The 22739-nt window shown below is 47.8% G+C and overlaps 3 protein-coding genes across 8 annotated transcripts in view; 1 reads left to right on the forward strand and 2 right to left on the reverse strand.

Moving 5' to 3' along the window:
- TNFAIP1 (TNF alpha induced protein 1) overlaps nt 1-5154 on the reverse strand; it is an 11443-nt gene extending 6289 nt beyond the window's left edge. Inside the window, exons 1-3 of one of the 3 annotated variants that reach the window (XM_003277109.4) lie at nt 4863-5154; nt 1007-1325; nt 247-416 (exon numbers count right to left, since the gene is read on the reverse strand). In XM_003277109.4, coding sequence (XP_003277157.1) covers nt 247-416; nt 1007-1211 — 375 coding nt within the window. In that variant the 5' untranslated portion in view covers nt 1212-1325; nt 4863-5154. Of the gene's footprint in view, nt 1-246; nt 417-1006; nt 1506-4862 lie in introns of those variants that run through there. The other 2 variants (XM_030799698.1, XM_030799697.1) reach the window with 2 other exon arrangements.
- Nucleotides 5155-5230: 76 nt separating this feature from the next.
- Nucleotides 5231-12645, forward strand: IFT20 (intraflagellar transport 20). Of its 3 annotated transcripts, none has more exons than XM_004091444.3 (6): nt 5231-5380; nt 8611-8847; nt 9006-9134; nt 10467-10552; nt 11700-11803; nt 12240-12643. In XM_004091444.3, the coding sequence occupies exons 2-6, from the start codon at nt 8772-8774 to the stop codon at nt 12319-12321; spliced, it is 477 nt and encodes a 158-aa protein (XP_004091492.1). In that variant the 5' UTR covers nt 5231-5380; nt 8611-8771; the 3' UTR covers nt 12322-12643. The 3 variants fall into 3 exon arrangements, with proteins under 3 accessions (XP_004091492.1, XP_004091493.1, XP_004091494.1); XM_004091446.3 differs by having other exon boundaries at nt 5253-5380; nt 8812-8847; nt 12240-12645; XM_004091445.3 differs by lacking the exon at nt 8611-8847 and having other exon boundaries at nt 12240-12645.
- Nucleotides 12646-12746: 101 nt separating this feature from the next.
- TMEM97 (transmembrane protein 97) lies at nt 12747-22482 on the reverse strand. 2 transcript variants are annotated; one of them, XM_003277105.4, is made up of 3 exons: nt 22218-22482; nt 15308-15452; nt 12747-14437 (listed from the first exon to the last, which is right to left on the reverse strand). In XM_003277105.4, the coding sequence occupies exons 1-3, from the start codon at nt 22341-22343 to the stop codon at nt 14178-14180; spliced, it is 531 nt and encodes a 176-aa protein (XP_003277153.1). In that variant the 5' UTR covers nt 22344-22482; the 3' UTR covers nt 12747-14177. The 2 variants fall into 2 exon arrangements, with proteins under 2 accessions (XP_003277153.1, XP_012358981.1); XM_012503527.2 differs by having other exon boundaries at nt 15308-15447; nt 22218-22474.
- Between the last annotated feature and the right edge of the window lie 257 nt (nt 22483-22739).

The raw sequence follows: 22739 nt of genomic DNA on the forward strand, positions 1-22739 counted from the left end.
AACAAAAACATCCCCTAAAATCCAGGTAGCAAAGCATAGAAACCAGAAGCAGGGCCTACTCACGCTGCCAAGTGTGAACACCTGGCTGCCAGGTTGGTGGGCCTGGGTGGCATCCCACTTGTCTCATTAGGTTTGCACTCCTCAACCACACCTCCCACACAACCTGCCAGGAACCAGAGTCCTCCATCCCACAAGGGGGCAACCCCTGACTTTGTCTGCCCACTCTGCTCCACCTCACCCATGTACCTGCAGGGCACTCTGGCACATGTTCACCAGCCCCTGGATGAGGTAATACTTTGCTTCAGCCATCAATTCCTTGATTTCTTGCCGGTTCTGAGGGAGGGTGATGGTGTCATCTCGGAGGTAATTCAAAATGGTGCCAAAGTGCTTTCCACAACGGTCTATGAGGATCCAGCCTAGGGGTGCAGAAGGCCCTACAGGGTTAGTTTGCCACCAGGTACCTCCGAGGCAGGCAAAGGCCACCTGACGAGCCGGCAGCAGGTGGCAGGGAAGGGGGTCCACGAGCACAAAGCCCTCGCGCAGGGTGACAGAGGCAGGGATGGATGTTCTAGCACTCAGGGCCATGGCTGCTCTTCACCCTTCCTCTCTGAATCCCAGAACTGGCACATCCCACAGGGGATACAGCCCTCCAGGCTGTAGAGGCCACAGGGGCCTAGGCTCAGGGCACCAGGCCCAGCCCAACACAGAAATCACCAGCCGCTGCTGGCCTTCTGCCCGCTGCCCAGTCTTAAGGTGACGGCTCCTATGAGAATCTCGTCCTATTTAAATATTTTAAAAGTATGGCTCTTCTTCCTGGAAAATGCATACACACAGCATTCCATATACAATTTCACAGAATTCTGAAGCTCTACTAGGGACTCCAGGTGAAGACACCCTACATAAGGTGAAGAGGAAAAGTGACTGACTTCTGACTTCTAGATCTGGTCATTGCCGTGGGAACCCCTCCGGCCCTCCCCACCCCGAGCAGCAAGCCCCAGTGCCTCACCTTCTTTGTCGGTCAGCACCTCCATGCGCCCGCTGAACATGGCCTTGAGCATGGTGTCGTGGCGGGTCAGGGCCCGCACGGTGGTGTAGTACAGAGAGCCGCCCACGTTGAGCTGGACATACTTGTTGCCCAACCCTCCTCCCTTGAAGCCACTGAGCTTGGGCTTGGCCCCTGAGGCCGGGCACAGGCAGGTATCCCCCGACATCTGCCGCTGCAGGTAGATCACCACACGGCAGGAGGTAGGCTTGGAAGGCTCCGCCGTGGTGGAAAGGGTCACGAGTGAGTGGCCAGTGGAGGCCAGAGCCTCATACTCTCAGTGCTGTACATGGGAGACAGGAGAAGACACGAACCAGCTGAGAGAGCCCAGGAGGAGACAATAGCAGAAACACGACTGTACTCATTCTCTCCTTGACAAGCCCAAGCACTGCTCCCTGGCAGAGGCTAACTCCCTGCCCTTTTGCTTTCCTTTTTTTTTTCTTAGAGACAGGGTCTCACTCTGTCACCCAGGCTGGAGTGCAGTGGCGCCATCTCGGCTCACTGCAGTCTTTGTCTCCCAGGCTCAAGTGATCCTCCCACCTCAGCCTCCTGAGTAGCTGGGACCACAGGTGCGCACCACCACACCCAGCTAATTTTTTTTTTTTTTTTTGGTAGAGACAGGGTTTTACCATGTTGCCCAGGCTGGTCTTGAATTCCTGAGTGCAGGCGATCCGCCCACCTCAGTCTCCCAAAGTGCTGGGATTATAAGCATGAATCACCGCGTCTGGCCTCCCTGCCATTTTTACTATAGCAGGAACCAGGGCTGGAGGCAGTCTCCCAGACTCCTGGCCTAGTCACCTCATCAGCCTCCCTGAGACTCAGCTCCACTCAGGGCAGCAAGGAAGACAAGCAAACCCATGGAACCACTTAGAGAGGGCCAGAGGAACAGATCACTCTAGAGATCTACCAGTCAGATTCCAGTGACTTTCTTGTCAAGGTTCCCAGGATCCCAGACTTCCAACCAAGCCTACTGGGAATCCAGCCAGCCTAGGAGTTTCCCAGGAGCCAGAGGGACAGGATGCACTTCCTTTCTAAAGATTCCAGCCTCAAGAGCAGCCTGTGCCAGTGTTTATTTTGAGCACCACCGAGAGTCTGGCTTCAGGAAGGAAAGTAAAAGCAGCTTCAGGAGAGAATGCAGTGAGCCGGGTGGGGGGGTGCTGGCCAGTGTTCTTGGCGCAGGTTACCTGGGCTTCGGCTGGGGCTTCCTGACCTTCGCCTTTCTTGGCACCAGCCTTGTCCCAAGTTCCTGAAATTGTCACCATTTTTCAGGGCAGAACAGCTATAGGATGGCTGTTTTCATTTCTTTTTCCTGAGAGGGAGCCCAGCCCTACTCTCCTCTTCCCTCCCAATAAGAATGGGAGAAGAAAGGACGAGAAAAGATCAGAGGATAAATCTAAAAACAATGAGGTGAGCTGTGTGCTGCCACCTGCCTGTACTCCTGGCTACTCAGTAGGCCGAAGTGGGAGGATCTCTTGAGCCCGGGAGTCAAGACCAGCCTTGGCAACATAGCAAGACCCCATCTCTTGGCATTTAATATGTACTAGCTCATTTAACTCATTCAGCAATTAAACTGCTGAGTGCCTACTATGTTACGCAGTAGGGAACAATGAAAAAAATATTGTCTTTGCCTTCAAACAGTTCAAAGAAGCATCATAATAGGAATTTTTAAAAAGAGAGAGAGCTAGCATGTATTGCACCCCTATGTGCCAGGCACTGGGTACTCAGAAGAGAATATAGAAAGTCATGTCCACATGGAGTTTACATTCTAGTGGAAGGAAACAGACTATCAACAAGGACTTAAATAAATAAGCAGATAATTCCAGAACCTGATAAATGCAATAAAGATAATAAAACAGTGATATGAGAGTGATTAGGGAGAGGCACTAATTTAGACAGAAGGACAGGAAAAGCATCTTTGGGATGGTGACATTTCAGCTGAGGTTTGAAGAGAGCATTCTAGACAGATGGAAGAGTAAGTGCCAAGTTCCTGTTAGAAACGAGTTTTAGGGGCCGGGTGTGGTGGCTCACACCTGTAATCCTAGCACTTTAGGAAGCCGAAGTGGGAGGATTGCTTGAGCCCAGGAGCTCAAGACCAGTCTGGGCAACATAGTGAGAGTTTGTTTCTACAAATAAAAAAAAAAATTAGCCAGATATGGTGGCTCATGCCTGTGGTCCCAGCTGCTTGGGAGGCTGAGGTGGGATGACTGCTTGAGCCTGGGCAGGTCAGCCTGGGTGACATAGGGAAATCTCATCTCAACAACAACAAAATAAAAACAAGTTTTAGGATCAGAAATAAGGTTATAATGGCTGGTGCACAGACAGTAGGGGGAAGTTGGTTTGATATCAAGTCAGGGAAGGCAGGCGTTAGATGATAAAGTGTGGATTTCATACTAATAGCTATATAGTATATGAATCAATTGGAGGGTTGCAAGCAGGGGAGTGACATGATCTGACTTGCTTGTAGTGTATTTTGAAAAGATAACTTGCTGCTGGGTAGAGAATGAATTGCAAAGGTGCAAGAGAGAAAGTGGGAAGACCAGAGGAAGCAGTAGTCTAGGCAAGAAGAGATGATGGTGGCCTGGACCACACTGGTAATAATGGAGACAGAAAAAAAGTGGAATGATTTCACCGAATGCTCATCATATGCAGGGATTTACAGTTGCTCATCCCTTGTAAGTGCAACCCAGAAGCAGGGCACTGGTTTCCCAAGTTTACTGCTGTGTTCCCCTAATGGTGCTTAGCACAATGCCATGCACATTTTAAGTATTTAACATATGTCAGTTTGTTAGACTGAAATTGTCCCTGAAAAGATTTAGGTAAGTCCCTGGGAAGAATGTCCAAGGAAGTGGACAGCCAGCGTGGGTGCTGTGTGAAGCAGTGAATTCCTTTGGCGGCTTGTCTGGGAGACTCTTTCATTTCCCACAAGGCTTGGGTATGGGAGGTGAGCCCTCACCAGGAGGCTGCCAATGACTAAGAAACACTAGAATGGTATGAGATCACCTTCCCTTTTTCCGCCCACCTCAAAGGAATAAATCCACCTCTCTAACAGGTATTAGCAAGTTCCCTATGTATTTTGTGTCTAGTCCTAGTTTTCCCAGGATCAGAGAAAGTACATATACATGTTCTGCCAATGCAAAGGAGCTCAAAGGATAGGCCTGCCAAGAGAGGTCGGCGGATCCAGAGCTAATCTATTCCTTTCCTACAAAGCAATTGCTTTGTGCCCCTGGATGACGTCAATCAGATTCCGCCCAGACCAATAGGTTCCAGGAATTCTGTGGCAGGTGACGCCCCAGAAAGTAATTCCAGTGAGAATGAAGTTTCCACTGATAGCCACAGTGCTCTTCCTTCCGCACTTTGTGTGTGGATATTTGGGGATGCCTGGGGCTAGGGGCGGATCCGTGGCTCACGCAACGAAGCTAATGGGAACCCAGGCACAACAAAGGGGAAACAGCCGCGGCGGTGGAAAGAGGAGGGGTCTAAAAGGAAGAAGGACCCAGAAATCCGTCAGACAACGGAGGACGGCGGGAGGAAAGCTGAGGGCTAGAGTGGCGGATCTAGCAGAAACCCTAGGTGTAAAGGTTAAGCGTCACCCAAAAAGTCCTGGGAAATGTGGCCGGTGTGGGCTCTTCTCTAGCCCGGACCACTCCTCACTACCGAGAAACCCACACTGGTTCTCACGCCCACCCTCCGTGGGAGATCGGAGCTCTCCATCTCCCCTACGCCGCCCGCGCCTTTTCCCCCAGGACCCGGCCGGGCTCGCTCTACTCCAGCAGGGGCCGTCCATCCCTTCCCCGAGGGCATCGGCGGGCCCGGCTCTCACCGTCCCCGGGGGCGCTTCTCCTCTCAGCTGGGTGGCCAGCGGACTCCGAGCCGCCCCTAGCCTGCAGCCGCCTGCCCGCCGGCAGTCCCGAGCTGTGAGCTCACATCCTGCGCTCGCGGACTCCGCCCGGAGTGCTGCCCAGCCCAGCCGGCTGGGGAGCCTGAGACTACAAGTCCCTGCATGCATAGCGCTCTATCCGGGAAAGGGTGGAGGCGGAATCCCCCGAGGGTCTTCGTGGAGAGAGCAAAGCCACTTCCGGCCGCCTTTGCAGGCGCTAAGGCTTCTGGGTCTTGTAGGCCCGACCTCCCCTCGGGCCTCTGTTTCCCAGCAGGCTCTGTGGAATGGGTGCTGTAAGTGCTTCCGGGATCAGGAAGGTAGTGACGTCGTAGGTAAACAGGCTCTGTAGCCGTGGCAGCGGCGGTGGCAGGCTGGTTGGGTATCGGCTGCCGCTGACCTGGGAGAAGCTGCCTGTCTACATCAGCCTGGGCTGCAGCGCGCTGCCGCCGCGGGGCCGGCAGGTAGGCTGACCTCGGGTCGGGGGATGCGGGCGGACCAGGGGCGACAGGAGCCTGACAGGCCCGCGTCCTGAGGAAAGGCAGTACCGGGCAGAGAGAGACGTGGGAATTCCGCCCCACTCTCAGGGAGCGCTTTCACACCCAGCTTAGGCCTGGAGTTTGATGCGTTGATGCTTGCCACGATCTTACGAGGAAACTGCGGGGAGTTTACATAGTAAAGAGTCGGCTCGCAGTGCCTCGCATGCATCTGGGAGACCGGGGCGCAGAAAGTATGCCACCGCCTCATGCTCAGGGAGCTTAGTCCCAGCTCTTGGGCCAAGTGTTGCTCAGATACTCAGACACGCGTGTGATGGGAGTTGGTAGAGAATCTGTGAACTCTTTCCCTGCACCCCTTCTTCCATCTTACCTATCTCTTTAAGCCAGCCCTTCCAATCAGATAGGTGGGCCAAGCCAGATTCGTGGGAGTCATGCCTGACTTGTTTTTCTCTTATCCCCAAACCCCCACATTCAGTCAGTCCATTACTAAGCCCCATCACCTCGACTTACAAAACATCTCAACTCGGAACACTTGTCTTCGGCTGCCAGCCTTGGTTACTGTAATAGTCTCCTATCTGTTTCCACGGTCATTCATTCCACAAACATTACTGAGTGCCAGTTATGTGTGGGCACCATGCTAGGGGCTAGGGTTAGAGTGATGAACAAGAAGGTAGTTGGGGCCTTGCCCTCTCTTGTTCCCTCCAATCCGTTCTGCCAGGCTGAGCAAGAGTGATCTTTCTAAGTCTGATTTTGTTGGTCTGCTGAGAACCCGCTGGCTGTCAGCGGGTTCTGATAAAATCCAAGCTCATGACTGCGTCTTTCAGAGCCTTCCGTGATCCAGCTGTTGTCTCCCTGTCTAGCCTCATTCTGTTCCCTTCTCTTGCTCAGTCTCTGTTCTCGGAATGCGTCAAATTTCCTGTTGCCTCAGGATCTTCACATACGTGTTTCCTTCTGCCTGCAATGCCTTGCTTCCCCTTTCACTTGACAAACTTTTAGACAGTCTTTAGGTCTAAGTGTCATTTTTTTCAGAAGGCCTCTGTTGGCCTTCCCCTCCAAGTCCGCCCCCCATGAACTGTGTCCTCCTGCAGCACTTCACACAGCACCATATACTTTTCCTTATAGTAATATCACGATTTGTGATTATTTGTTTACCATCTGTCCAGACGCATTGTTTTCACTAGTCTGTCCCCAGAGCAGGGACTCAGTGGATGTTTCTGAATAAATGCATGCTCTCAGGGAAGCGGGTGGAAGTTGAAGCAGATATTTGCTCCCTCATGTTACTTCAGTCTTTCTGGAGCAGCTGGTCAGATTAATGACCTGTAGCTGCGAAAGACAGATTTTTTTTTTTTTTTTTGAGACAGGGTCTCACTCTGTTGCCCAGGCTGGAGTGCAGTGGTGTGAACACGGCTCACTGCAGCCTCCACCTCCTGGGCTTAAGCGATCCTCCCAGCTCACCCTCCCAAGTAGCTGGGACTACAGGCACATGTCACCAGGTCTGGCTATCTTAAAAATTTTTTGTAGAGACGGTATTTTGCCACATTGCCCAGGCTGGTTTCAGACTCCTATGCCCAAGTGATCCTCCCACCTCGGTCTCCCAAAGTGCTGGGATTACAGGAATGAGCTACCGCACTGGCCAGATCTTTTTAAAAAGCCCTATTTTAAGGAAGCTACAGATGAACAAAATGCTTCAAAAGGATGATGCTAGCTCACTTCCATCAGTGGATTCCAGTGAGGCCAAAGGCCAGAGTCGTCTACAGACAGCTCATAGACATGTATTAGTTGGCCCATGCAGTGTTGGATGTGGGTTTTCCCCCTTACTTAAAATTTTTGAATTACGGCCGGGCGCGGTGGCTCACGCTTGTAATCCCAGCACTTTGGGAGGCCGAGGCGGGCGGATCACGAGGTCAGGAGATCAAGACCACGGTGAAACCCCGTCTCTACTAAAAAATACAAAAAATTAGCCGGGCGTGGTGGCGGGCGCCTGTAGTCCCAGCTACTCGGAGAGGCTGAGGCAGGAGAATGGCGTGAACCCGGGAGGCGGAGCTTGCAGTGAGCCGAGATTGCGCCACTGCACTCCAGCCTGGGCGACAAAGCGAGACTGTCTCAAAAAAAAAAAAAAAAAAATTTTTTTTTTGAATTACATACCAACATTGAGATACTGGATTTCTGGTCCTCTTAAAAACCAGAAGTTCTGGCAACAGTGAGACTTGATTATTTCCCAACCATTGCTCCTCCTGTGGCACACCTGCCCTGGACAGCCAACCCCAGAATCACCCCATTCAGAACAGGACTTCTCTAAGGAAGCCAGAAGGAAAACAGCTGAGGCTGGGGGCAGTGGGGGCAGAGGGAAGGGGCTGGTGCAGGTCCGGGTGATGGTGGACTTTGGAGCACCTGGGTTTTAGAATTGGCATAGCAGCCAATTGCTATATGTAAGTAGCATTGCCTCCCTTTTTAAACAGGTCATAATGATGTCTATTTTTAATTTTGTGTGTGTGTGTGTGTGTGTGTGTTGAGCCAGAACGAGGGTGAGTTTTCAGTATTTCCTTCCTATAATTGAGGCATCCTTTGGAACAGGAATGCAATGCAAGGTGGCTTGGAAAGGGAGAAGATATCTTTTGTTAGTTCTCTGTTGCCTACAGAAAAAATCCACTCCTTAGCTTGGCATGCAGGGTCTTCCTGGTCTGGCTTCAGCTCACCTTTCCAGCTCCATTCTTTTTCCTCTCGTCCTTAGGTGGGATAGGTCCTTTCAGTGACTTCAGGCATTTGTCCACGCTGTTTTCTCTGCTTGGAATACCTATCCCTGGCCTCCTGTCTTGATATGTTCTTGCTGATACTTCATTCCTTTTTGTGTTTTCTGCTAGAAAGAGAATGACCCAACTTTGATTCTCAATTCAGGCAAGCATACGTTTTGAGTAATATTCTTACTCCTGACTCTGTATTTTTTAACCATAATTTTTAATTCACTCAGATTTCCTTTATTTGGTTTTTGTGTTGTTCCAGTATATGTATTTGAGAAGCCTTTTCATGTGCTTTTCGGTACGTAACTGGTGATATATAAATACACTTATGGCTTACAACTTAGTTCACATGTCACTCCTTCATTAATGGCTCTGTCCTCCTCTGGCTCTTTACTGATATTTCTAAACAAGCATTTAACACAGTGTGATTTTTCAGTTTCCGTGTCTGTCTTCCTCCAGCTGAACTATGTGCTCTTCAGGGCGGGCACCGTGTTGCATTCATCTTTGTACCCCCAGCATCTAGCAGTGTTGGCATGTAGTAGGCACTCAAGAAATGTGCGTTGAATGAACGATGCCTGTGACAAGCAAGCGGACTTTATTCTTTCCTGACCCTTGCTCCTATGACACACCTCCTCCTGACTGCCACTGTCATTCCTTCAGAGCAGAACTCCTCTAGGGAACCTGGATGGGAAACAGGTGAGGCTCAGAGAGGTGGTGGCAGAGGGAACGGGGATCCTTTGGAACATCTGGGTTTTTGGCATTGGTGTCCAAGGGCAGGAGTGGGGCTGGCTTGGCAGGAGGCATTTCCTTGGGTGGCCGGAAAGTGATGAGGAATTGGGCTGGTTTCTTTACAGCCATGGCCAAGGACATCCTGGGTGAAGCAGGGCTGCACTTTGATGAACTGAACAAGCTGAGGGTGTTGGACCCAGAGGTTACCCAGCAGACCATAGAGCTGAAGGAAGAGTGCAAAGACTTTGTGGACAGTGAGTATTGGGGAGATACAGTGCCACTCAGCTTTGAGCTGCCATTCCAACTGTACCCCAGGCTCATCTTGACCCTGCCACAGTGGAGCTGCTGGCTCCCTGGAGGTTGAATCTGGCGTCTGTGAGTTCCCATGTGCCACCCTTTTCTGTCTGCCCTCTCGTGCTCTCATGTGTCCCCAACAGAGCACCAGTCAAACCAAACACTGGGATGGGGAGGGGAGGGTGTTTTTAGGTATGCCATCTTTCATTTCTTGCTCTTAGAAACCTTAAACTTCCTGGGAACACAACCATGGCTTGGGGGTGGGAAATAGAATTATGTACTCATGATTTGATTTCTTCAGAGAGTCTTCTCAGTGGCAGGTTCTCTGTTATTTGGAGTTAGAAGTGATAGGTGAAGTTTCTAGAAGCAGTTCAACAGACTTACTGAAGTCATCTTTTGGCTAGAAATCTTCAGGAAGCCTCCTGTCCCAGCAGCCAAGCAAGCGCAATGCCAGTACAGAGCCAGATCTAGCTAGAGCAAGGGACTTCTGAGCTTTCTGGGGGCTTCCTAGGTTGTGGAGAGAGCTTGATTAGTGAAAGGTAGCTTGGGTTCTGTCACTAACCTGTGATTGCTGTGCCATGCACACACCTCTGTGGGCCTTAGTTTCCCCTCGGTAAATTGTGTTTCTGTCACATCCAGGACACTGGAGAAAGGGAGTGGGAGATTAGGCACTTAATGCTGTGAGCTTTCTTTTCTGTGATTACAAGTGGGAAGCCCCCATCCCCACTGTTAATTGAAATCTGGTGTCATACCTGTAGCTAGTCCAGAGGCAGCGCTTGTGTCCTGAGGCTGCCTTTTTGTGAACAACAGTGCTTCCTGTCACTCCTGGGGAAGCAGGGTTGGGGTCTGTCTGGAGAATGAGCTCAGCAAGGGCCTAGTGCTTTCATAGCCTGAGGTCATAGCAGCTGGCTGGCTCAGTGGGGATGCAAGGTCCGGGTATGCCCTGGTCCAGCTGGCCACCCTTCTCTAGGTTCAGACCAAGGGTAGGAGACAGGCCAGCAGGCACCAAAGTGTTTAAGTGACAGGGTCTTGCTATGTTCCCCAGGCTGGAATGCAGTGGCAGTTCACAGGCATGATCACACATCCTCTAACTCCTGGGTTCAAGTGATCCTCTCATCTCAGCCCCGAGTAGCTGGGACTACAGGTGCTCTCCACCACGCCTGGCCCACACCAAACTATTTTAACACAAATTAGAAGGGGCAGTCAGCTCTGCCCTCTCATGCCTCAGCACTCTACCGAAGGGGAGTGATGATACTGAGGAAATATTTTATTTTTTGTTCTTTTCCTAAAAGAAATTGGCCAGTTTCAGAAAATAGTTGGTGGTTTAATTGAGCTTGTTGATCAACTTGCAAAAGAAGCAGAAAATGAAAAGATGAAGGTAAGATCAGCATGTCTTCTGCCTACATCTTGGCCTGGGACCCTAGTTCACTACCCTCTCATCCTTCTTCCCTCTTGATTTGTTTAGAGGGGTAGAGGGGTGGGTGGGTGAATTTTTATTTAAGATTTTAATAACTTCTGGTCCACTTAACCTACTGAACTTATGCCAGTCTTTATTTCCTTTAATCTTTTTTTTTTTTTTGAGACAGAGTCTTGCTCTGTCACCCAGGCTGGAGTGCAGTGGTGCAATCTCGGCTCACTGCAACCTCTGCCTCTCAGGTTCAAGCAATTCTCCCACCTCAGCCTCCCGTGTAGCTGGGACTACAGGTGTGTGCCACCACACCCAGCTGAGTTTTTTGTATTTTTTTTTTTGAGACGGAGTTTTCTCTTGTTGCCCAGGCTGGAGTGCAATGGTGTGATCTTGGCTCACCGCAACCTCCGCCTCCTGGGTTCAAGCGATTCTCCTGCCTCAGCCTCCTGAGTAGCTGGGATTACAGGCATGTGCCACCATGGCTAATTTTGTATTTTTAGTAGAGACAGGGTTTCTCCATGTTGGTCAGGCTGGTCTCAAACTCCCAACCTTAGGTTATCCGCCCACCTCAGCCTCCCAAAGTGCTGGGATTAAGACGTGAGTGACTGCGCCCGGCCATTTTTTTGTATTTTTAGTAAAGACAGGGTTTCACCATGTTGGCCAGGCTGGTAGCAAACTCCTGACCTCAAGTGATCTGCCCACCTTGGCCTCCCAAAGTGCTGGGATTGCAGGCGTGAGCCACCACACCTGGCCTCGTTTCTTCATATCAGCACTGATGTAGATGGTCTTATCCTCATTTTCTAAATGAAGAAATGAAGGTTTACATAGTATGATTGGTAAAAGGCACAAGGCTGAATGGCACCACCAAATGTGCTATTGTGCCTGTGTCCCTGGCTCTAGGAATACTCCTAGACTTGCCTCAAAGCTGCTGTCAAGTTCTTGAGGCACTTTGTGATCAGTAGGTTAATCCTTCTGACTTAACCCAAAAGCTTTGGGGCTCCACTTTCTTTTCCTCTCTGAAGACTGACATAGCTCCCAGATAACTCCTCCCCACTTTGAGGACTTGATGCTGTAGACGGTTTTAATGAAGCCATGGCCTTCTCTGGCAATACTGTAGGCCATCGGTGCTCGGAACTTGCTCAAATCTATAGCAAAGCAGAGAGAAGCTCAACAGCAGCAACTTCAAGCCCTAATAGCAGAAAAGAAAATGCAGCTAGAAAGGTAAGAAGTCATGATGTAAAGCAAGTTCTTTACACAGCTGAATTTCCACTCTTCCTTCTGGAATGATCACTTCTTGTCCTTATTCTTCATCGTTTTCCCAGGAATAGCATCTCACTTGTCATCCTGATTTGAAGATTTTTAAAAATAAAATTACATTTGATGGGAAGGAAATAGAAAACTTGTTAATATCAAGCCACCTCTAGTAGTTTGAGCATGAAAGGGTCCACGAAGTTGGCTGGCTCTCTGAAAGAAGACTTTCCTAGGGCTGGAGATTTCTCATGGGTGGCTCTGGGTAGGGCTTTGCCTCTTTCTTTCTTCATTCTGAACTCACACCATTTCTTGAAATCATTTAAATCTCTATATCCTTCTCTAGAAGAATTAAGTCTGTGGTTTACTTCATCTTTTTTTCAGGGCCTCTAACAATTTTGTTTTTCAGGTATCGGGTTGAATATGAAGCTTTGTGTAAAGTAGAAGCAGAACAAAATGAATTTATTGACCAATTTATTTTTCAGAAATGAACTGAAAATTTCACTTTTATAGTAGGAAGGCAAAACAAAAAAAGCCCCTCAAAACCAAAAAAAACCTCTGTAGCATTCCAGCGGCTTGACCAATGACCTATGTCACAAGAGGTGACATTTAAGGAATGCAGCCCCCTGAAGACAGCGCTACAAGTCTGGGGGAGCCAGTTTTAACATCAGTGCACAGCTGCTGCTGGTGGCCCTGCAGTGTACGTTCTCACCTCTTATGCTTAGTTGGAACTAAGCAGTTTGTAAACTTTCATCCTTTTTTTGTAAATTCACAAAGCTTTGGAAGGAGAAGCAATAAATTTTTGTTTTCAAATGGCTTGATGTACCTTTTTTCCTGTTGCTCTTGAAATATGTTTAACTCCTCGTCAGAGAACCCTGGATTCTCTATCCCGCAGTCCACAAAACAAACCAGGCAGTGGTCAGCAGCTACCTTTATTTAGATCACACACGTGAGTCAGACAGTACCACTAATCAGGCCAATATGGCTTGTGAGCAAAATGGGTGAAAATAGACGGAACTGACTGGGACCTGTTGTCTAACATCATTTTAAGGTTGGACTTGAGAAAGCTGATGGAATGCCAAGCATCAACGTGAAGAGACCTTCTATGCACACAGTGGGTATGTTATGCCTGGCTGCAGCCACCTTCTCTTCTGAAAACAAGATGGGAACGACTGAACTGTATTAAAGGATTAAGTTATCCACTAGGGAGCATACTAGCATACTTCCAGATCAGCCTTGAGACGCTAGACTTCAGATAAGGGACTTGTGTCAGGTGGCCTCTAGAAATGTGGAAGACTAAGATTCAGAAATAAACTAACTTAAAAGCAAACAAACAAAAAAAACCTTCTCCTAGGATGATCTGTTTACAACAGAAACAAAAACATTTTCCAGTTTAATCCATTTCTGACTGAAAGTCATTGTTGGGCTGACCCTTAAGGAAAACTAAGTTTAAACTTCCTTTGCATAGTATGTTTTCTCTTTTTTCCTTGGGTTAGAGGTGGGGACAAGAAAACATTGATATAGTTTTGAATTAACATTAAAGAGGCAAAATTTCACATTTAAAAGGGCCCAAAATATCCCACTGTTCATTTTGCTGACAGGTGATACACTCTTGAGAATCAGGAGTGGAAGGCTGTCATAATAAGCATATATGCTGTGGGTCAGGTGACTCATGAATATGTCAAACAGGCCATGTTCTTTAGCAGTTTCTGGTCTGGTCCTGCTTTTAGTAATCTTGCGGTGGAACTCAGGCACACAGGTATTTGGTACCACTTCCTTATAACCTAGCCCACACCCCTTTGCCCACTCTCAAGCCGATTGGTCTGTTCATCCCAGTGCCCTTAGAAGGTGAAGGTTTGGGATGGGCCCAGTGGTTCACGTATGTAACTCCAGCACTTAGGGAGACTGAGATGGGTAGATCACTTGAGCCTAGGTGTTCCGAGACCAACCTGGGCAACATGGCAAAACCCTGTCTCCACACACACAAAAATAAACCAAAAAAAATTAGCCATACCTGTTGGTACACGCCTGTAGTTCCAGCTACTTGGGAGGCTAAGGAAGATGGCTTGAGCCCAGGAGGCGGAGGTTGCAGTGAGCTGAGATCATGCCACTGCCCTTTACTCCAGCCTGGGCAACAGAGTGAGACTGTCTTAAAAAAAAAAAAAAAAAAAAAAAATGGAAGAAGGTGAGGGTTTGACGTGGTTCCTGACACCACCTTGCTCTTGTGCATTGCTGCCAGTGTTGTAAATGCTGCTGAAGACATGGGTTCTGAGCAGTGTTCCTTGTATTGTATCCAACAAGCAACCACCCTGTAGGCATCTCTACCCTGGGCCAGTGGTTGTTTCCTTCATTTTTTTTTTCTTTTCTCCTCATACTTGTAGTAGGGGCTCCGCAACATGAAAATTAAAAGTACTAATGGGATGAGTAAGTAGGGGGCATAGACAGATACAAGGGTTAACCGTTCATGCAAAGTCTCAGGTCTTTGTCCCTTGAAACCACTGGCTTTGGAGAAATCCTCAAACAGAAATGTGGAGAGTATCGGAATTAAGGTCGTCATGGTGTGAACAGAGTAGATGATTGCAGGAGTTCGAATCCACTTGCAGCTTCCTGAGGTAGTCAGGGGAAAAGAAAAATGGTGAGGTCTGTTCATGACTCAAAGGTGTCCATGACCTTCCCACTGTCTCTGCCTGCCTGCTTTCTTCTACTCCCTTCTCGAAGTGGAAACCTGGATGTGCCACACTGCCCAACATGCAGACTTACGTGACAGCTCACTGACAGCTCGCCAAAGAACCAAGAATGGGGGTTAGAACATAACTTAGAAAAACTCTAGGGCAATAAAACTGCCATTACCGGTTAAACCTGTGTAGTATAAAATCCAAGGGGAGGGAAATCCCTACACCATGGCATCTGTTTGTTCAGTAATTATATATAGGTGAGAGGATCAGGAGGCAGATTCAGTGACCCCAGCGGGTGCCAATGGGAAACGAGCATTTTCAGCGGTTTTAGCTTCATTATCAAGTACACGTGTATGGTCACCTTTTTCAAAAAGCATTGATTATAAGAACACTAAGAATAATTTTAAGATGAGAAGCACGTTAGGGATTAGCCTGATGCTACAGCTTATAAGTCAGTATGATACTATCCAATGCAGACAGATAAAAGCCAACAAAAAAATTAATTCTGCTGGGGAACAAAACAAAAGGGAACAAGCTCATCACTTAAGTGGTCTCAGGTTTCATGTGTATGCAAGGGATTTTCAGACGACCGAGGCAGCCATGCAGCCCCGCTGACCACAGACATGAGCCTGAGCCACACTAATGTCCCTTTACAAGATCTACCCTGGCTATTTACCCCAGATCCTGTCGCATTCTCCCACAAACTATGGGGACCATCCCCTTCCCTTTGGAGATACTTTCGCAAAAGATTTCTGGGACCTGATTTCTGAGTCAAAATGGGATTTTCCCACCATTCACCAACCTTTGAGGAAGGCATACGTTGCAATGGGAAAGAAAGGCAGCTGAAACACAAGCTCGCAAAACAGAAAGGACTTAAACCAGGCTGGGGGCTCCTGTAGCAGTGGGTCTTTGAACTCCTTAGCATACCACTTCAGCAGGTTTCTAAACTGAAAAAGAAAACGATCATGATGAATTACAGCCACCTGGCCTCAACAGGCTTGGCGCCAGCTCATTTGAAAATACACTGAAGGAGCCTGTCATTAATTAGCCACCCCCCCACTACCCGGCAGCAGATGGCATGTCCAGCTGGCTTTTGTGACACACCCTAGATTGGTCATTTAATAAATACTTACTATCCCTAACTCAAATGTTCCCTTCTCTGAAATTTTCTCAACTCTTCCAGCCCCTTCTTTGTGTTACCCAGAATCTGTTCATAATTCCAAGATAACACATCCAGGTGTGTTGGCCACTCTCAGGAGCAACAATAAGTATCTGGCACTTGATAGGCACTCAGGGTGTTCGCTGAATGAACAAATGTGACATTTCTGCCAACAATATCATTCTTTGTTTAAAAAAACAAATACACGTGAAAACCATCCTGACACTTTCCCTTTTGCAATGGCAACTACACACCAAACACCAAAGGCCAGATTCCCTCAAATGCAGAAATGAATTGAATTTCCCTCTTCTTTTTGCGGGGTGGGGGTGGGAGTGAAAGGGGAGGTAAATCTAACCTCTGTGGCGATGTAATTTTGGACACTTTAATTCCAATATGACAAACAAGTTCCTTAACTCCCCTAATTCTAATTTTTGGTTTATTTTAGGAGACAGGATTTTAGTGGAAGAACAAACTCTGCCCCAAACTACAAACTACCTAGTAGCTTCTTGGTTATGCAGGGCTTTAGTGTCTCAGTTCTAGCTTGGGCCCCACGCTTGTAATTGCCCTGTCAAATAAAAAGGATGTGGATCCATGCTGACCTGGCTACAGGCAGAGAAAAGAAGCAGAGTTTAAGGCTTCCCATCTCGGGCTTTTATAGGAACCCAAAGCCTAGTGCTTTGGCTCTATGTGGACTACTAAACATCTGTCACATTTAACCTCCTAGACGTGGCGCTGTCCTGACACACAGGCCTTCAAAGACAAATAAGTCTTGATATTATGATTAATAAAGGCAACTCCAGGGTAAGAATTTATCTTACAATGGAAAATCCAAGAATATTTTTCCTATTAATTTTTAATCAAAAGATAAAGGCTCGCTATTGTGAAATAGAAGCCCCACTGCTGCAAGAGCACTTTAAGCAAACATCCAGAAACAAATATCCTGTTAGCATATTACTAATTTCAGAAAGGCTCTGGCTAGATAACCAATTTATTGACCAAAGGATCTCCAAATCTGTACTTAATTTGAAATTGAAATTCATAGCAATACCCTTTGCTTCCTTCTAAGCACGTTTCTGGATGGGATGTGGTTCGAATAGGATTGAATTGTAAGAAACACAAAGGCTATGTCACTGTCCCTCTCCAGGGTTCTATTTCCTCATCTGTAAAATGAGCAACTTGGACTAGATGTTTTATGATCCCTTTTTTGCTTTTTAGATTTTTAAAAATACTGGACGAAACTACCTGCTTTAAAAGATTGACTATAAAATTATTATTATTATTTTTTGAGACAGTCTCTGTTGCCCAGGCTGGTGGAGTGTGGTGATTTGATCTCGGCTCACTGCAGCCTCAACATCCCGGGCTCAGATGATTCTCTCACCTCAGCTTCCCCAGTAGCTGGGACTACAACAGGTATGCGCCACTAAGCCCAGCTAATTTTCTGTAGAGATGGGGTTTCGCCACATTGCCCAGGCTGGTTTCGAACGCCTGGGCTCAAGCGATCCTCGCTTCAGCCTCCCAAAGTGCTGGGATTACAGGTGTGAGCCACGGCACCCGGCCTGACTGCAAAATTTAAGAGGCATTCTGGGCCAGGCCCGGTGGCTTATGCCTATAATCCCAGAACTTTGGGAGGTCAAGGCGGGTGGATCACCTGAGGTCAGGAGTTCCAGACCAGCCTAGCCAACGTGGTGAAACCCCATCTCTACTAAAAATACAAAAATTAGCTGGGTGTGTTGGCTCACGCCTATAATCCCAGCAACTCTGGAGGCTGAGGCAGGAGGATTGCTTGAACCCAGGAGGTGGAGGTTGCAGTGAGCCGAGATCAAGCCACTGCACTACAGCCTGGGTGACAGAGCGAGACTCCATCTCAAAAAAAAAAAAAAGGCATTCTGGCCATTTGAATTTCACTTTCTATTCAATTTGTATACAACCTCTCTGATCCAACTATTTCATAAATTGAGGCAGACTTGTACAGCACTTTAATTTCTAAGGCCTACAAGATGAGATCAGTGAAATTTAAAAAACAATCTTATCACCCAGATGTAGTAATAATAAATTATCATGATCTTAACCAACCATCTGCCCACAGTCATATACCTGCCACCTGATGCCACAATGAGGCTGGGACTAATTGTGAGTAGGAGAGTAGAAAGCCCAGGCACCTGGCAGACGGGTGAGGTGTGTAGGACCTGGGGTAGAGTGCCTGGCTTTAGGCAAGGCCTTTAATCTCCCTACACTTGTGTCCCCATCAATAAAATAGAGCCAGTAATAGTGCCTACTTCACTACTGGTAAGAGAGTGACTTAATACATGTAGTCTTTAAAATAATGGCTAGCACATAATGATTAATTGAATGTAATTAATACATATTTGGAGATATTCAAGTTTAATCCTATTAAAATCACAGCTCACAACTGGTCATTAAAAATTATTAGTTATGGCCTCCCCACCAAAGGTAATGAAACTGTTTCCATTTATACCTGACTCACATTTGACTAAACTCACCCTTGTTATCCATTGAAAGATTCACCTGGCCTGCACACATGGATCTCTAAACCAGGGGTTGCTACTCACCAATCTTGTATTTCTGTAATTTAGAATGGGAACAGACTGATTTCAGAGCCAGATGCTCACTTGTTTTTCCTTATTTTTGCCAGAAGCAATGCTATCCTGCTGCAAATGATACTACAAAATGCTTCCCATCCTCTCCTTTCCATGTTCTCATCCAAACTAAATTATTACTGTTTCATAATAAAATAGGAGTTTTTCCAGGCCGGGCGCAGTAGTTCACACCTGTAATCCCAGCACTTTGGGAGGCTGAGGCATGCAGATTGCTTGAGGTCAGGAGTTTAGGACCAGCCTGGCCAACATGGTGAAACGCCATCTCTAAAAATATATAAAAATTAGCCGGGCATTGTGGCACGCACCTGTAATCCCAGCTACTCGGGAGGCTGAGGCAGGAGAACTGCTTGAACCCGAGAGGCAGAGGTTGCAGTAAGCCGAGATCGCACCACTGCACTCGAGCCTGGGCGACAGAGACTGTCTCAAAAAAAAAAAAAAAAAAAAAAAAAAAAGTAAATAAAAAAATGAGTTTTTCCCAGCAGTGATTTGGTGCAATCCAAGAAAAAAAATTGATTTTGCAAATTTCAGCCCAACCACTAGGTGATCTCCTACGGGCTTTTTAGCTCTAGGGAAAAATTCCTTCTATTTCACGAAGAAAATGACAGATGTTAAATTTTGGCATTTTTCAAAGAGAATGTGAGAATAACTCAAGGCGTTTATTATTATTTGCCCCATAGAGAAGCAACAAAATCAGCATTTCCTACACCAAAGCAACAAGAATGGAGACATAGACCTTCCATGCCAGGATGTCCCCGAGCTAATGCCTTCAAACATCATCACACACAGATACACACACAACCAGGATGCCCCTGTGCTAATGCCTAACATCTCACAAACACAAAACACACAGACACACACACACACACACACACACACACACACACACACACACGTTCTGGCCAGATGCTGCCTGCACTGGCCCTTGGGCCTTCTGCAGTGTCAGCATTAAAAAAATAAAGCTGACGCTGGGCACGGTGGGTCACGCCTGTAATCTCGGCACTTTGGGAGCCTGAGGCAGGAGGATGGCTTGAGCCCAGAAGACCAGCCTGGGTAACATAGTAAGACATCATCTCTACAAAAAATAAAAAATTAGCCAGGTGTGGTGGTGTGCACCTATAGTCCTAGCTACTAAGGAGACAGATGGGAGGATCTCTTGTGCTCAGGTTCAAGGCTGTGGTAAGCCATGACTGCATCATAGCACTCCAAGCCTGGGTGACAAAGGACCCTGTTTCTAAAAAAAAGACTGAGAAAATGTTATCAAATGTAAACATTGAAATGGGATCTTTATGATGCTGAGCACCTTTTAAGTGTATTTTGTTAGGGGTGAGCAAGACGGGCTTGTGGGAATGGCACATCCAGGAAGTTAATAAAGAAACCAACAGCTGTGAAGTCTGGAATGGCTACATGGAGTAGCAGGCTAATTACCAAGTATTAAAAGGTCCTATAACACCAGAGATTGTAAATAGGCAGCCTGTCTGAATATTGCTGGCCACACAGGTTTCAAAAACCACAGATAGGCCAACACTGTAGTAGATTTTCCTTTCTTCAGGGCAATTAATGGTTACTGCAGAGCTGCGATGACCTCTTCGGTCTTCGGGAAGAGTCTGTACTATCTGGCCCTGTAGTAGGCTGAATAATGGCCCCCAGAGATAACCACATCCTAATCCCTGGAACCTGTGACTATTACTTTATTTGGCAAAAGGGACTTTGCAGATGTAATTAAGGATTTTGAGATGGGAGATTTTCTGGGTTATCTGGTGGGCCCTGAATGTATGACAAGTGTCTTTATAAAAGCAAAGCAGAGGGAACTCTGACTACAGAAAGGGAGGCAATGTGATGACCCGAAGCAGAGATTGAAGTGATGTGAACACAAGCCAAGGAACATTGGCAGCCACCAGAAAATGGAAGAGGCAAGAACCAGATTCTCCCCTGGAGCCCTCAGAAGGAGTGAGCCTTGCCTTGATTTGAGCACTGTAAGATTTCATTGTGAACTTCTGGCCTCCAGAACTGTAAACAAATAAATCTGTTAAATTACTACATTTGTGGTAACTACAACGCTGTAGTAGATTTTCCTTTCTTCAGGGCAATTAATGGTTACTGCAGAGCTGCGATGACCTCTTCGGTCTTCGGGAAGAGTCTGTACTATCTGGCCCTGTAGTAGGCTGAATAATGGCCCCCAGAGATAACCACATCCTAATCCCTGGAACCTGTGACTATTACTTTATTTGGCAAAAGGGACTTTGCAGATGTAATTAAGGATTTTGAGATGGGAGATTTTCTGGGTTATCTGGTGGGCCCTGAATGTATGACAAGTGTCTTTATAAAAGCAAAGCAGAGGGAACTCTGACTACAGAAAGGGAGGTAATGTGATGACCCGAAGCAGAGATTGAAGTGATGTGAACACAAGCCAAGGAACACTGGCAGCCACCAGAAAATGGAAGAGGCAAGAACCAGATTCTCCCCTGGAGCCCTCAGAAGGAGTGAGCCTTGCCTTGATTTGAGCACTGTAAGATTTCATTGTGAACTTCTGGCCTCCAGAACTGTAAACAAATAAATCTGTTAAATTACTACATTTGTGGTAACTACAACGCTGTAGTAGATTTTCCTTTCTTCAGGGCAATTAATGGTTACTGCAGAGCTGCGATGACCCCTTCGTTTGTGGTAACTACAACAGCAATATGAAAACTAACCCTGTATATGTTTGAGCTTATAATTTAACTCAACTCTCTCAGCAGTTGAGGATATAGAGCCCTGACCTGCCCAAGTCACCACCAGTTCTTGGAAGAACTAAGTCCCCAGACCGCACCTTGCCACACACTACCTACGCTTTTCCCACGCAAAAGGAGGTCAGAGGTCTTCCAGTTGTGTTTGGTTCTAGAAGCAAACAAAAAAGGGTGACTTATGGGAGTGGTGGAACATTCTTGAGCCGTGGCCTTTTTGGGAGAGTTAGCCCCTTGAAAAGTCGATGGAAGCTATATTCTCCTTCCAGGAAACAAAAGGCACACACATTTTGCACCCATTTTTGGGAGTTCATGACCCTCAGGTAAAGAACCCCTCCTCGGCAGATAAAAAGCATTTAAGGAGAAACAGACGCAAAATAAAATCTTCAGGTAGACAAGTCAGTCCTGCTTACAGTTCTAGGTAAGTTGGAGAAACAGAACTGAGGATAGGAATTCCATGGAAGAAGGTCACCGGGTCCAGATGCCAGAAAAAAAAAAAACCCAACGAACCGGGAAACTAAAACTGTAGCTTTAAAGAAAAAAAGCATTAAAGCAGAGTTTGGGGTTAAAAGAATGCTCCCCAACAACCAGGAAATCGGTATTTTCACCTTTATTTTTACTCAGGAGATCACTGTTACTCGAACCCAATATTGAAGAGCCAATCTGAAAAGATGGCAATTTACTCTTGAGCTCTGGAAATTGCTGGAACCTGATCTTGAAGCAGTGACGACCTGTGAACGCCCCAGCTGCACCAACCAACGTGCTAAACCTTCAGACAGGTCTATTTCTACTCGGATTTTTTCTTTGGGATCAGACTGGTATTTTAAAGCCTTTCCAAAAAAAAAAAAAAAAAAAAAAGCAGAAGCTTAAAGCAAACCTAACATGTGACTTTAGACACCACTTCATCCAGACTACTTCCTTCAGACACTGACAACCGGCCAGAGGTGGAATCGCGGGAAACCTTAAACCGATGGAAGAAGTGACTTTAAAGGAAACAAAGCGTTCGCCCCTGCCGCTTGGGAGAAGGGTCTGGGATAGAGACAAAGCCCGAGGAAAACACCGAACTAAAGTTGGGTTAGGAGCGGGGGAGGCATGGGCAGGACCCGAGGGAGGCAACTGGAACCCAGGGTGCGCGAGCGCGGAGGAGGTGAAGGCCCTGTGGACGCAGCGCGCGGGAGAGCCTCGGCGGGCCGGGATAAGACGGGCGCCCCTCACCTCGACTGGGTAAAGCTCGCGCGGCAGCACCGCCTGCAGGTCCATGAACAGGGTGATGGGGATGTGGCTGAGGAAGTAGAGGCCCAGCAGCCACTCCACGCAGCGCCTGGTTGCTGGAGCTCCCATCGTCTGTCGGTTGGGCCTGGACCCGCTGATGTGAGAAGAGGGGCCAAATCCCCGCGCCTTCCCGGACCCACGCGCCTCGGGCGACGCCTCGCCCCCGTGAGGGCTACGCAGACCGCTCCCATTGGCTGGCGAGAAGAGGAGGCTCGCGGACAGGGGGCGGCACTCCCCACAGGGCGCACCCATTGGTCCGTATAAGTATAGCGCGTGCAGAAGGCGTCTCGTAAGCCATTTCCATTGGCCGCCAGGAGCGCCGCGTGGGCGGGGCTTAGTCTCGTCGTTCGGCGCGCCGCTACTCAGTGCAGATCGCGGATGCGAGCGCCAGCCCAACGTCTCGGTGCTGGCTGCGTGGTATCCTGGGCTCCGGGCAGCTGCCGGCGGTGCTCCCTTCCCTCGTGG

This window comes from Nomascus leucogenys, chromosome 19 (assembly GCF_006542625.1).
Source record: "Nomascus leucogenys isolate Asia chromosome 19, Asia_NLE_v1, whole genome shotgun sequence".
NCBI classification, from domain to species: domain Eukaryota; kingdom Metazoa; phylum Chordata; class Mammalia; order Primates; family Hylobatidae; genus Nomascus; species Nomascus leucogenys.